The 13,108-nt window shown below is 42.7% G+C and overlaps 1 protein-coding gene across 13 annotated transcripts in view; it reads left to right on the top strand.

Moving 5' to 3' along the window:
* The window catches only part of ATP10B (ATPase phospholipid transporting 10B (putative)), a 220,287-nt gene that overhangs the window by 175,344 nt on the left and 31,835 nt on the right, over positions 1-13,108 (top strand). For 12 of the 13 annotated variants that reach the window (XM_017833909.1, XM_017833907.1, XM_017833912.1 and 9 more), the window contains one exon: positions 11,061-11,265. In XM_017833909.1, coding sequence (XP_017689398.1) covers positions 11,061-11,265 — 205 coding nt within the window. Of the gene's footprint in view, positions 1-61; positions 954-11,060; positions 11,266-13,108 lie in introns of those variants that run through there. The other variant, XM_017833917.1, reaches the window with a different exon arrangement.

Below are 13,108 nucleotides of genomic sequence, written 5' to 3'. Positions count from 1 at the left end.
GTGTCTGAACTGAGGCCTGGAGCGATCTCGTGTTGACGTCTGGGACGTGCAGCTCAGCCATCACCTTTGAGCTTCCTGGCAACTCCCAGGGCCATAAAGTGATCCTGGAACTCCTGGAGTGACCTGTGGAAATCCTGGGAGTGTTCTGAGCTCTGTCCCTGCTCTGGGGCGGAGCAGAGGCACCCTGTGAGCAGAGGCAGTGCCAGGGAATGGTCTGAGCCAACAGGAATAACCCAACATTCCAGATGCTCCTGTCCCGGCGAGGTGCAGCCCCAGCAGGCTCTGGGACCTGCAGCTGAGTCAGGCTGAGCCCTGGCCCTGGGGAGCTGGAGGCTGGAGCAGAAGGAGAGGCAGCTCTGGGCTTCGGACACCTCAGCTCTTCCCTCCACCACTCGGGAGTTCATTTGGATTATTGAACTCTTCTAACTTGGTTGGTTTTCACTTTGAAGCTACTTTTTGAGAGGAAAACAAGATGTCAAGGAGAATTGTTCCAGGCTGCTTCTCAAGAATGGTGTGGAAGAAACATTTCTTCAAGGAAAGCTGCTGTCACTGTGGTTCCCCAGACACTGAAATCCAAAATGAGGAGCTGGAGAAGAGAGGAAAAGGAAAGAAAAGAAAGAAGAAAAATGAAAACAAACGAGTGATCGTCTCCAATTTGCCCTTTGGAAGTCAGAAGTGGAAGGAAAATCCAAACAGACACTACGGCTCCAATAAAATCAAGACCACAAAATACACCATCCTGACCTTCCTCCCCAAAAACATCTACGAGCAGTTCCACCGCTTCGCCAACGTCTACTTCGTGTTCATTGCCCTGCTGAACTTTGTGCCAGTGGTGAATGCCTTCCAACCAGAGTCATCATGGCCATCACAGCCATCAAAGATGCCTGGGAGGACTTCAGGAGGTACAAGTTAGACAAAGAGATCAATCACATGGGGTGTTACATCTACAGCAGGTGAGCTTTGGGCAGCTTTTGTTACTAAAACTGTGGGGCTTGAGATCTTTTATCAATGGTGAACCTTTTTGCTGAAAAAAAATAATACATTTCCAGCTGCTGGGAAATCCCAGTGATTAAGTGAAATGGGGAAAATTCAAAGCCACTATTTCCCACCTGGTATTTGTACTGATTTTGATTTTTTTTTAAAGCACTTTTAGACTGGGAAGATCAGTTTGAGTTTCGTCATATTGGTGTGACTGTGGGCCTCTTGGATGTGGAGAGCACTGGAAATAGGGGCTTGAGGAGCTACAAGCAACTGCTTTTCTAAGAAATCTTCAGGAGGGTTTAATTCTATCTGTGTAAAGGGGCACAGAACAAGATCTGTCATGGGACTTGTTTGCATTCTTAGATGCCAAGAAATCTCTTAAAGTCTTGGCCCTTTGAAACCCATTTAATGTTGTACTCTACTCTGGAACTTTCAAAATGAAACTGTAAAAATGCAGTCTAGAAACAGGAGATAGTGACATGTGCCTGTGTTTAGTCATCCCTAAATGAATTAACTGCGTGTTAGTCTGTGCTCACTTAAAATGCTTCCTGACTTCTTGCTCTCAGGACTTTCCTAAATTTGAAAATTATGTTTTATTGTATCAAAACTGTTCTCTCAGCAAAGTAGCAAATGCCTTCTCCCTGTTAAAATATCACATCTGGGAGTCAGGAGTGCAAAACTTTCCATCTCTGTGGATGTACCTGTCAGCCCTCCAATTAATCAGCAGTGCTTTACATAATGTGCACTTTCACAGGCAGGATCTTGCAGAACTTTGGCTTTTATCACATGGGGCTGTCATTTCTCTTTGTTTCTCTTGCGTGTGTTTGTCAGGTTTTTATTTTTATATCCTGCTGGTTAAACAGGAAAACAATGGATCTGCTTGTTTAGAGGCTAGACTTATCCCCAAATATAGATAATGATTTGTCAGAAACAAAATTGCACTGCTCTCTTTGCCAACTTGTCCACGAGAGAAGGCACTTGACAAGTTCCTAAATAATGTTCATTTACGATTCCTCCTCTCCCACAGAGGAGAGTGTCAGTAATTGGAGCTTTTGGGGTAGGGAGGCAAAGCTGCCTCCTCTGCCTGTCTTGGAGACAGCAATCTAGTTGGATGTCTGAATGTTTTCAGCGTTGCATTAGCCCATGAGGCAATGGATTATTTGTTAACACTTGTTAAAACCAGGATGAGGGAAAGGTGGGGCAGTGGGTGCTACTGAATGAATCCACAGAGGAATCTTAGTTGTTTCCTCTATACAGACAGCAACCATGTTAATTTAGATCTGAAAGCCTTTTACCATGGGAACATGAGAAGCAGGGAATACAGTAAAACTTGTTCTGTACAAGGGAAAAATGTCCCTCCTGGAATTACACACACGTTCAAACCCAGGTTCAACTCACAGCCGTGAGTCCTTGGTTATGCAGAAACGTGACATGGGCCTGCCTTAAAATTGGGTTTCCCATGCCATAAGAAAGATGTTGACCTACTAATAAATCCTGCCTAGAATCTTGTCTGTCACCCAAGTTTTATGGCCTGAAAAGGTGATGTAAGGGAAAGGAAGATGAGAAGAGTTCAGACTGTAGGATTCATCCTGTCTGAAAAGAACGTGGGTAATTACAGTTGCCATCAGATCAGTCACCACAGCTTATTATATCATGAATAATTTTAATCAGGCTTCTCCAGTGCTTTGGGAAGCTGATATTTCTTGTTCTTCTTGCTGGCTGCAAAGTCATGGAAGAGCGTGATGTCTTCTAATTTTCTTCCTTCTGAATCATCTGCTGGAGGTGATTTTTTTAACACAGGTGAAAGTCTTTTTGGGACCCTGCACATTTTGTTAATCTTGTGGTGGCAAAAAGGTTTTCTTAATAGAGCAACTGATCTTTCATCCTAAAATGAGGGATTACTTAGATTTTAAGGGGTAGTCTTGGAGGGCATATGGGCTTTATTTCAGATTTCAATAACAAGAACTCTGGCTCCTGCTTCAAAGACAGACCAACATTTCCCAAATGCTGACTGTTCTCCAAAACTTTCTTGTAGACAAAAGGAAATGCAGTAACTTGTCTTCTTTTAACACAGAGCAAGGGAAATTGAAACTGAATAGGCTGGCCTGTAAACATCCTTCTTCCAATTTTGTTTTCCCAGAGATCAGCTGGAATGGGAAACCCAAGCTGCTGATCTAATGAAAGAAAAGACTCTTCCAGTAGTGTGTTTAAGGAATGTTTAATTGAGAAAACAGGAGACAATTAACAGGCATTAAAGTATTTTAGGGAGATGCAATAACTTAGATCTAATGTTTCGTTTTGGAGATTGTAATTTCAGAACCAAAGCTTTTGGAATCATCCCAACTGTAGACAAACTTGTGCTGTCAGAACAAATCACAGAGCACCAAAAGGAGAGGACAAAAAACTGAATTGCAGATGGTACAGACCTGTTTAAATGCCTCATTTCTCCTGGTGTTCTTTAAAATATAATTTGTCTGCTTTTAAATTTTGCAAGCAAGGGGGGGCTGCAATTACTACAAAATGGGATTGTCAAAGCATTTCCTGTGATACTATGCTTTATTATCCCTCTTTCATTGCATTTAAATTTCTCAAGTCACCTGATTTCATACAACCCTAATTCTTCATCCATAACAGTTAATTATAATCTTCAAATATGTGTGATTTCTATCAAGTTCATTCTGCTGCACCCAGACACCTTTTAGTCAAGACCTGCACAGAGATTGCTCCTTTCATCTTTCCTGTCAGTCAGTCCCCCCAGCCCTGCTGTGGTTCCTTCTCTCTGAACTCCTCCAGTTTGTCACTCACTTACTAACAGGGGCTGCCACTGAATGGGAGGCACAGCCCTGAGAGGGAATGGCAGGGCAACAGTTGCTAAAAGCTGTTATTTAATTTTCTTGAAGTTCCATAATGTTCAAATACATAGCTTGGATGTGATACATCCCTCGGATTCTATAGAGGTCTGCAAATGCTCCATAGCATCCAGACAGGTTTTTACATCAAAATTCACATTTCTTGAAGAATTAACCTCATTTTTTCTCAGTGTTTCAATAGACACTAAGATACAAATGCAAGGACTGCACAGTTCTGATGGCACAGCAGCAGCCACAAAAACATTCCCTTCATTTAAGCTGTTCACATTGCTTAATTTGAAGCACCTAAACTCAGATATCTGAGTCAGTGACTTAGGGAAGCCTAGTTAGTTTATATGCTTTGAATCACCCTGTGGAGCTGTTGGATAAGCAGATAAGTCAACAGGCATCCTAAATGAGAAAACCTGATTACTTTTTCAATAGAAAGTTCCTCTGTGATGCTTCCAGGGCCTGTGGTTTTCAAGTAGTTCTTGGAAGGATCAATCTCCTCTTCCTTTGTAGGTCCATTGATGTCTGTGATACAAAAAATTCAGGCTGCCCTTCACTGGAACTCTTTGTCTGCTTAGTGTGAGATTTTAGAACATTTAAAGATTTTTGCATCAGCACTAACTCTGGGTTAGTCCTACAGAGTGATGTGGAAAGAAGATAAAAACAAAGAACTCATTACTGTGTTGCACAAAACCAGAACTGCCAACAGCTGAAAAGCTGCAAGTGGCTTAAGCTGAATTCCCTGTTTTGAAAGAGAATTAAAATATTTCAGTCAATTGGAGTATTGTAATTCTGTGCTGTAGTTTTCTCTATGACTGCAATGGAGCTCTGCCTTCCTACAGGCTTCTGGACATATCCTATACTTTATGTTTCCTTAGGGAAGCTGGGCAGCAAAGGCAAAGGTTCTGTTTGAACCTCCCTCAGAGCTCTGGTCAACTGGGCTTTGGGAAGGGAGGAGAGACTGAACCTCCCCAGGATGCTCCCCATGGAGCTGGGAGAGTGACTGGGGCTGGCCAGGGATGCAGGGACCAAGAGAGGTTTCTGGAAGACAGCAGAGAAGGGCAAGGAACAGGCCTGAAAACAGGAATTAACCTACTGTCAAATCTCAGAAGAAAGAAGGAAAGAAGCAAAAAAAAGAAAGAAAAAAAAAAAGAAAAGAAAATTTATTTCTCTCTGGACCCTGGAAACATATGCAGCTCACTCTGCCCAGGGTGAACCTGAGGGTTTGTAAAGTAGAAAGCAGGAGGAGAGGAAAATACCATCCTGCCAAGGGCACAGTGAGCAAAAAGATTTCTTGCCAAAACTTTAAATTAAAGTCTTGTTCAGCAGCTCTGAGTTTTCACTTGTTAAAGAGCCTTTTCTTTTAGCTTTATAATTTTTGTTTTCTAACAAAGCATAACTTTAAAGACTAGAAGCCTGCTGGAGGCTTTAGTGTGTTCATTTTATACACCAAAAAACCTAAAGCCTCTGTCCCACTTGAAATCTCATCACGTTCCCTCGGGCAAAATTGCAATGAATTTTCTTGGGCATAGATACAGAAATATCAAGGCTCCACCTCAGTGGTGCCTCCTCTGAACAGTGCATGGATCTCAGTATCTGGGGGCTGAAGGACTCCTCGGTAGGTGCATTCCCAGGACAGCCCCAAAGCCACTGTCCCCCTGCCCAGTGTCACCCTGACTGGGCTGTTCTCCACGAGGGCCTGGCACTGCACTGGGCATCCTCTGCTCTGTCATCCCTGGGATTTTTGTGTGTATTTCAGCTACTGTGGAAATTTTGCACCTAGTTTAGCTCTGGATACATGAATTAACAGTGGCTTTTAGTGAAGGCCCAAACACTGTGCAAGCTGAGGAGATTCTTCAAACTCCCACTGAGCTGAGAAAGTGTCCTTAGCCAAGAGTACACCCAAGGGTGTTGTGTCCCCAGGACACTGCTGGAAACCAGTGCTACCAACATTGTGAAGGAATTAAAACCTGAATTCATCTTATGAGGAGGGTGCTGATTGTTTGGTGAAGGAATATGGGACATCCTGGGCTGACTAAATGCAAAATGAAAATGCCAACGCTCAGCTGCTCCGGGCATCAGCACCTGGAAGCCAAAGAGCAGCGAGGCAGGAGGAGGTGAGTGTGTGATTGCTGCAGTGAGGATCCTGCTCTCTGGGGGGGAAAATCCATAAATCCATTACTAATGCTACCACTGGTTTGTGTATTGCTTTATCAGAGCTTTCTCCAAGATTTATTACCTGCCAAGACATTAGAGCTGCTTCCCAGAAAAGGTGCAGTGGTTTAGCAGTGGCAGCAGGAGTTAATGACTGAACATTAGGGGAAATAAATGAAAACCTGTGGGTTTGACTCAGACCTGCAGAATCGTGGCCTCGTGGCATTAAGATCCATCCTACTGTCTGGATTTTTAAAATACCTTTGAAACCTGGAGAGAAGCAGGTTTCTACCTTGTGACCTCATGAGCTACATGGTCATGTAAGGATATGACCACCAAAAAATCCGATACAGACTGTGGGTCCTAGAAACTCCATAAGTTAATGAGGATCTTTAGAAACTAGTGCTAATGATTAATACATGCTGAGGACACTGAGTGACCTTGGAGTTACCTGTTCGTTCCTGCTGGTGCCAGGAAGAATTGTAACAATAGCATTTTGTTCAAGGCAGTATTAAAAACAAAATAGATTTTTTTAAGTACAGTGATCTATAACTTACAAAATGAACCCAGTAAGTCTAAGCAAATGTGCTCTCAACATGCTTTTTACTCCTATTTTATTTTATTTCTTCAAAGGCAAGTTAAAAGAGATCCAAACCCTTGTATATGAACACACAGCACATTTATAGAGCTCTGGCACTTACTTAAAGTTCTCATAAACTTGAATTGATTATTGAAGTTGAACATAGGCTTTTTTTATCATGGAGAGAATAACTTCCTTGGTACAATACTATAGCAGCTTTAGCACATAAAAGATAGGATCTGTTGCTAACATTAAGGAATTTGGAATGCCAAAACCATGGCAGTGTTTGTATTTTATTAGAATTTAGAAAAATTTCACTCCCATTACCTTTCAAAGGTGCTATTGCTGTCTCAACACAGTGTCCAAATCATAGAATGGTGAGGGTTGGGAGGGATCACCTGGTCCCACACCCCTTGCCATGGGCAGGGACACCTCCCACTCGAGGTGGGGAACCTGGGAGAGTTGGGGATGTGGGAAAGGCTGGGGCTGGGGCTGGTTCCAGCACTGGCTGCTGCCAAAGACATCCTTGATACTGCTGGGCTGATGTCCAGGTCACAAACCACCTTCCCAGCCCTGCAGTGGCTCCGTGGCAGAAGCCAGGGATGAGCCAACACTGAGGTTCCTCCTCGTGCTCCAACAGTGTCTCCAGCCAGGAGCCACAGCCAGGTTGTGCTGCACCCTGACCTGGGACAGCTCTCACAATCAGCTCCTGGATGGTCCAGTGCCTTCCTCGAGTCCTAAACCTGCTCCTTTGGTGTCAGTTTTGTGAAGTTCTGTGGCAGTAGCTCCAAACTGTGAGGTCCTGGACAGACAGTGGTCTTTGAAAACATTCTGTGAGGTTTTTTACATATAAAAGCTGGAATAATCTTTGATGGCATAAAACTGTGTGAGATTTCTACTTGCAGAAATAGACTGTGAAGGGTAAGAACCTGTGTGATTCACCCTGCTGTATATGTAGAACTGAGATCTCAGAATATCAGCAGTTTTTATAAAGCAGGTGATGCTTGGAGGAGGCCATTTTCAAATACAACAGTTTAGCAAATTTATAGACAATAAAATACGAACATTGGGGTTTGTCTGTTGATGACACTGATATATTTTTCCAGGTGTGGCAATTTAGGGAGTGAAAGGGAGAGAAAACAAGCTTTACTTTGAGCTGCAAAGGATCCTGAGATGGAGCTTGCAGTAATTCAAGGGAATAAGACTCATTGAACTCTAATTGGCTGATAAAATGCTTTTAGGTGATAAAGATTTTGAAGATCTTTCTCTAAGACAACCTAGGACATGTAGACATGTTGTGGAGTGCATGTGAAAAATTACTTTTATTTAATTTCCTCTGGGGAGCAGAACAATAATTTTTATTTGCTCCCATTCACCATCCATTTTGACCCAGTTTTTGTTTGAGATTTATCTTTACTGAATCCAAGAATGAGAAATCAAATTGTTGACACAAAGTCAATAATTTATTCAAGTTTCCCCATGATCTCCAGTGGCAGCAGGGTGTTTTTATGATCCTTTTTCCCAGAAATGACTTCATAAAGTCTATTTAGTTCAGGTCTTCTGGTCAGATTTGATGGGTCCAATAGCAGTTCTGGCACTTTGGCTGTTCAGGGGAAGCTCTTTTCATTGGCACTGTCCTCTGCTGGGCATTATCCTGCTCCCCATTATCCCAGGACAGCAGGGGAACACTTGTGAGTGTGCAGTTGATAAATTGCTGCTAAAGGAGAGAAGGAACTGAGGAATTCTCTCTTACCTCATGTCTCTGATGTGCCACAGCCCTGATGCCACGTGCTGCAAGAATCAGATTTCCAGATTCCCATCTATTGAAAATCATCACATCTCATTTATTTTATTGGTTAAATGCATTTGCCCTTTTTCTATGTTTCTCATCAGACCATCTTGGATTTATGAAGCTCCTCTGTTTGTTCAGCAACCACAGCTTGTGCTGTGAACTTTAATCAGTGAGCAGAAAATGGGCAGCATTCCCAGTTCCAGAGACTGCTGGAAGGAATCTGCTTCATCTAAAAACATTGTCAGGCAAGTGGGCCAGTGCTGCCATGGGGGCACCAGGCTCAGCAGGAAGTGTTTTTCTCCCTTTCGTCCACTGGTTATTCTCTATAAAGTTGTAGAAAACCTTTGTACTGCAGGAAACTGTTAATCTTCCAGGTCCAACTGAAGGGTCCTGTCAGGAGCAGAAAATGTGTTTCTCTGCCAAACTGGATGTTCTTTGGGAGAGAGGGACAGGCAGTTCACCTGAGAGCAGGTCTGGGATTCTGGCAGTTCCTGAGCTCCAGTCCCTGTGCTGAGTTCTGCTTTTCCTCTGATCTGAATGAGGTCATTTGGCTTTTCTGACTCACCCCCTCCTCTGTAATTAGTGAATGGGCAGGACCCTGAAGCTTTATGTGTAAAGTGTGTTTCGTAGGGAATTATTGAAATGTTTCAAATCTGGGATTTCTGTGCATTATTCCAGCTACAATGGTTTCTTTGAGCTGGTGTGGAGCACAGCCAGCTGGGCAAGGCCCTTCTGTGGCGTTTTGTGAGCAGGGAAATCAGAAATGTGTCCTGTAAACCTCCCTCCTGCGCAGGAGGTGACGTGCAGGGAGGGGGATTGTCCTGCAGGAGCCACAGCAAACATTGTGTGCAAACTACACACAGGTTCCAAATGTCCAGCGTGGCAAGACAAGCCAGCTGCTGTCTCTGAACTGATTTTATACTCTCTCTTTTATGCTTTAAACAAACAAATTTAGAAGTCCTACACAGAAGGTGTTTGACATGGGAAGGATTCATATTTATTTAGTTGACTTGCTATATTAACTTAGTATCTACTTTGCAGAGCATTAAATACACAACATACACCTGCTTGAATACTTTTTAAATAGAAATTGATCCAGATTTTTTTTGAATGTGTAGCAACATCAAATTAACTTACAGCAGCTCTTCAATGTGGTCTTTTATGTCTGTTGTTGAACAAAAGAGAAAGGATGTGCAGGTAAGCAGAGTCAGACAAAATAAGAAAGAAGAATGAAAAATTCAGGAAAGAAGAATTAATGTAAGAAGGAAAAAAATAATGCTGCAACACCATAATTTAGTAAACACCTCCCAGCATTAAAGGGATTTAAGTAGTTAGGTTCAGGGTTCTTTTTTTGAATAAAAAGTGGATACCACTGGGAAATACAGAGGATTTAATTGCTTGCACAACCTTTGCAGGTGGCTGTGTTTGATGTTGTTCTGAAGGACAGCAGCCAAGTGTGAGGGTTTGCCTGGCAGCACAGGCTGGCTCTGCTCTGCAGAAGGCAGAAAGTAGGTTAGCAGGAAGCAGCCCTTGGCCTGGCTCTGAAGCAGAGCTTGGAAATGTGCTTTGAACTGGAGCAAACCCCTTTATCTGCTCTATCACTGCTCCCTTCTCTGGGTACAAACACTGAAATGAACGACAGGATTCTTCAGGCAATAGATGGGGATGATGAAAAACTTAGAAAATAAGACTCTCATTACAAGAGGCCTTTTAGTGTCTGTCTGCTAAAGTATCATGAGCATTTTCCCTCTTACTGAGCAAGGCATAAGATGATTTAATTATTCATTTTGAAAAAATAATTTCCTCTCAAAGAGTTAGAGGAACCAAGCCATTGTTGCCAGAGCAGTTTTCCCATTAACTAATTTTAAAACTTATTGTGCAGTTTTTGGTTGGCTTAGATGGTTAAGAGCAGTTGAAGGATTAATTATTGAAAATGTAAAGCCAAAAAAAAGTCTGCTATTTGCTGAACCTCTGAGCACTGTTCTGTTGATGAAATAGTAATCTCATTTCCTTGAACCCCATAGGCTCTTTTTCTTCTCCTTTTTTTTTTTTAATCATTTAGAAGCTCTTTGTTTCTTACTTTAACTTTTCCATTAAACTTGGGCTCTGGTTGCATTTTTTTTTTGCTCAATACTAAGGGTCATTTGTCAGGTCTTCTACCTTTTGAAGCTGTTCCTGTGCACTAAACTTAGGCTTTGTAGCTTCCTCTTGAGAATTACAAACTGTAAAGACCTGAAACAAGTGTAGCTGAGGTATCACTTTGCTTCTTTCAGGATCTATGTGCTGATGTTGGAAAGTATCTGAGACGTTGTCACACAGTCAAAAAAATTAATAAGTTTTGGTGAAGTGTCTGAATTTCTTCAATAAGATACTTTAAAATACTTCCATTAGTCTAAACTACATTCTAACTTTTGCTGTGGAGATTGTAGGGCTAATGCTAGAATGAAAGAGAACTTCAGTTGTAGTTGGATGTTTTTCAGTTCCATTATTTAATTCCAAGATTTGGTTTGAATGTGAGATGTGGTGAAGGGACACTATGGAAGTGTCTGACTCATTAATTTCTAGCTGTTGTTCTATGTCCTTTAAAAAAAAAAAAGTCAATGTGCCCCAAGCCCTGTTTTCTCTTCCTGAAGCCCCCAACCTCGGGTCCTGCCCCCCAGTGTCCCCCTTCCCCTGACGGGTTTTTGTGCCCCAGGGAGGAACGTGCTTACGTGGAGAGGTGCTGGAAGGACGTGAGAGTGGGGGACTTTGTGCAGCTGCAGTGCAACGAGACCATCCCAGCTGACATCCTGCTGCTCCACTCCTCCGACCAGAGCGGGATCTGCCACCTGGAAACTGCCAACCTGGACGGGGAGACCAACCTGAAGCAGCGGCGGGTGGTGAGGGGCCTGCCCGGGCAGGTGAGAGCTGGGAACGGGCTGGGCACTGGGATTGTGCTCCAACTCTTCATGGCCATTTTCGGTAGACTTTGAGTTGTTATTTAGATAAATGTGTGCTGGGAGTGTCTGTGCCCAGGAACTCCTGTCCCGTTGGCACAGGGAGGCAGTTGTGGTGACACCAGAGTTCAGGAAGGTGGGAGCTGGAACAGTCACCTGCATTATCCTGTTATTGTGTGTTTGAGTTTAAACACTGTTGGTTATAAAAACCCCCTGCACAAAGTATCCCACGTGCAGGATTTAGTGTGCCAATGCCTCCTTGTTCTCTGGGCTTTGTTTAGTCCTGTGGTTTCTGTGCTGCATAAAACCCCCTCAGATGTCACTGGGTCTGTAAAGTGAGACTCTGTAAAGATGCAGGAAATACCCCTGGACTGGGGTTAGTTCTTTGGTTTGGGACACAAGGAGGATGGAGAGAGTATTTACAAGAGCATGGAGAGAGAGGACAAGGGGGAAAGGTTTTGAACTGACAGAGAGGAGGGTTAGATTGGATATTAGGAATTCTTTTCTGTGAGAGTAGTGAGGCCCTGGCACAGGTTGCCCAGAGAAGCTGTGGCTGCCCCATCCCTGGAAGTGTCCAAGGCCAGGTTGGACAGGGCTTGGAGCAACCTGGGCTAGTGAAAGGTGTCCCTGCCCATGGCAGGGGGTGGGATGGGATGAGCTTTAAGGTCCCTTCCAACCCAAACCATTCTGTGGTTCTATGATATGCTTAGGAATATTGAATTAAACCACTTCTAAAAGACTACAAGAGAAGATTATTATTTTTTCCTTTTATGATATTTTCCAACTCAAATTTTCAAATGCAGAATTCGTGTTATCAAAAGAAAAAAAATATTTGAGAGAATCATCCCTCTCTACCCCTTTCTAGCTGGAAGCCTGTTAGTTTTCTTTGTTAATGAGCATTCCAGGTGACCTTTGCAGTTTTCTGTTCTCCTGTTGTAAAAATCTTTCTGGCAAAACCAAATATGTACTGATTTTCCTGTGTAGTTCACTGAGTTGAACAAGATGCAGCAGAAGTGAACAATCTTTCTTTAAGAAGATTCTAAAACTATTCATCCACATGGGTCAGAAGGGATACAAAATGCCCTTATATTCCTCAAGCTTTTGTATTTCCTCCAACTATTTTTTTTAGATCAGATTCTCTACTTTTTTTGCACTTGTTTGTATATATTAAGCAGAAAGAATAAAAGAACACATGTATTGCTTATGAAAAAAAAGAACAGGAGAGAGAAAATATTGTAAAAATGAAAGCACTGTGCTTGCTGTAGAAAAATGAAGGGAGGCCCAGCAGCAGACTTGATTTCCAGCTTTCCTGCCAGAGGAGTTTGGATTAAAGTGAGTTTCAGTTCTTTTAAACATCTATGGCACAGCAATAATTATTTTCTTTCACGCTTCTCATATCCTGTTTCTATTGCATTTTCTTAATCAAAAATCAAAGTTCTGTGTATTTTGCATTTAAGAATAAAAGCCCAGCCATGGCAATCAGGTGCCTCTCTTGCTCTGTGGAGCTCCCTGAGTGCAACCCCAGCCTGTTCCCCTGAACTCTGGACAAATCAACCGAAATGTGTGTCCCTGCTCAGCTCCAGCCCTGTTTGAGGGAGACCAGAGCCTGAAAAGCTCTGTCTCATTTTGTGTCTCCCAGAACTTTGGGCTTATTCTACTGCTTCCCCTCTTCTGGATTTGTTGGTTTGTTCATTTTGGAGTTGAGTGGTAAGGTTTTTTTGCTATTAGTCTTGCTTTTAGTTTTATTTGAATATGGTACATTTATTCTAAGTGTGGGCAATTATTTTATGATTATACCATCCTGGTC

The sequence above is a fragment of the Lepidothrix coronata genome, unplaced genomic scaffold (genome assembly GCF_001604755.1).
Source record: "Lepidothrix coronata isolate B3197 unplaced genomic scaffold, Lepidothrix_coronata-1.0 Scaffold223, whole genome shotgun sequence".
Taxonomy (NCBI): domain Eukaryota; kingdom Metazoa; phylum Chordata; class Aves; order Passeriformes; family Pipridae; genus Lepidothrix; species Lepidothrix coronata.
This window is presented reverse-complemented; position numbering and strand designations above follow the sequence as displayed.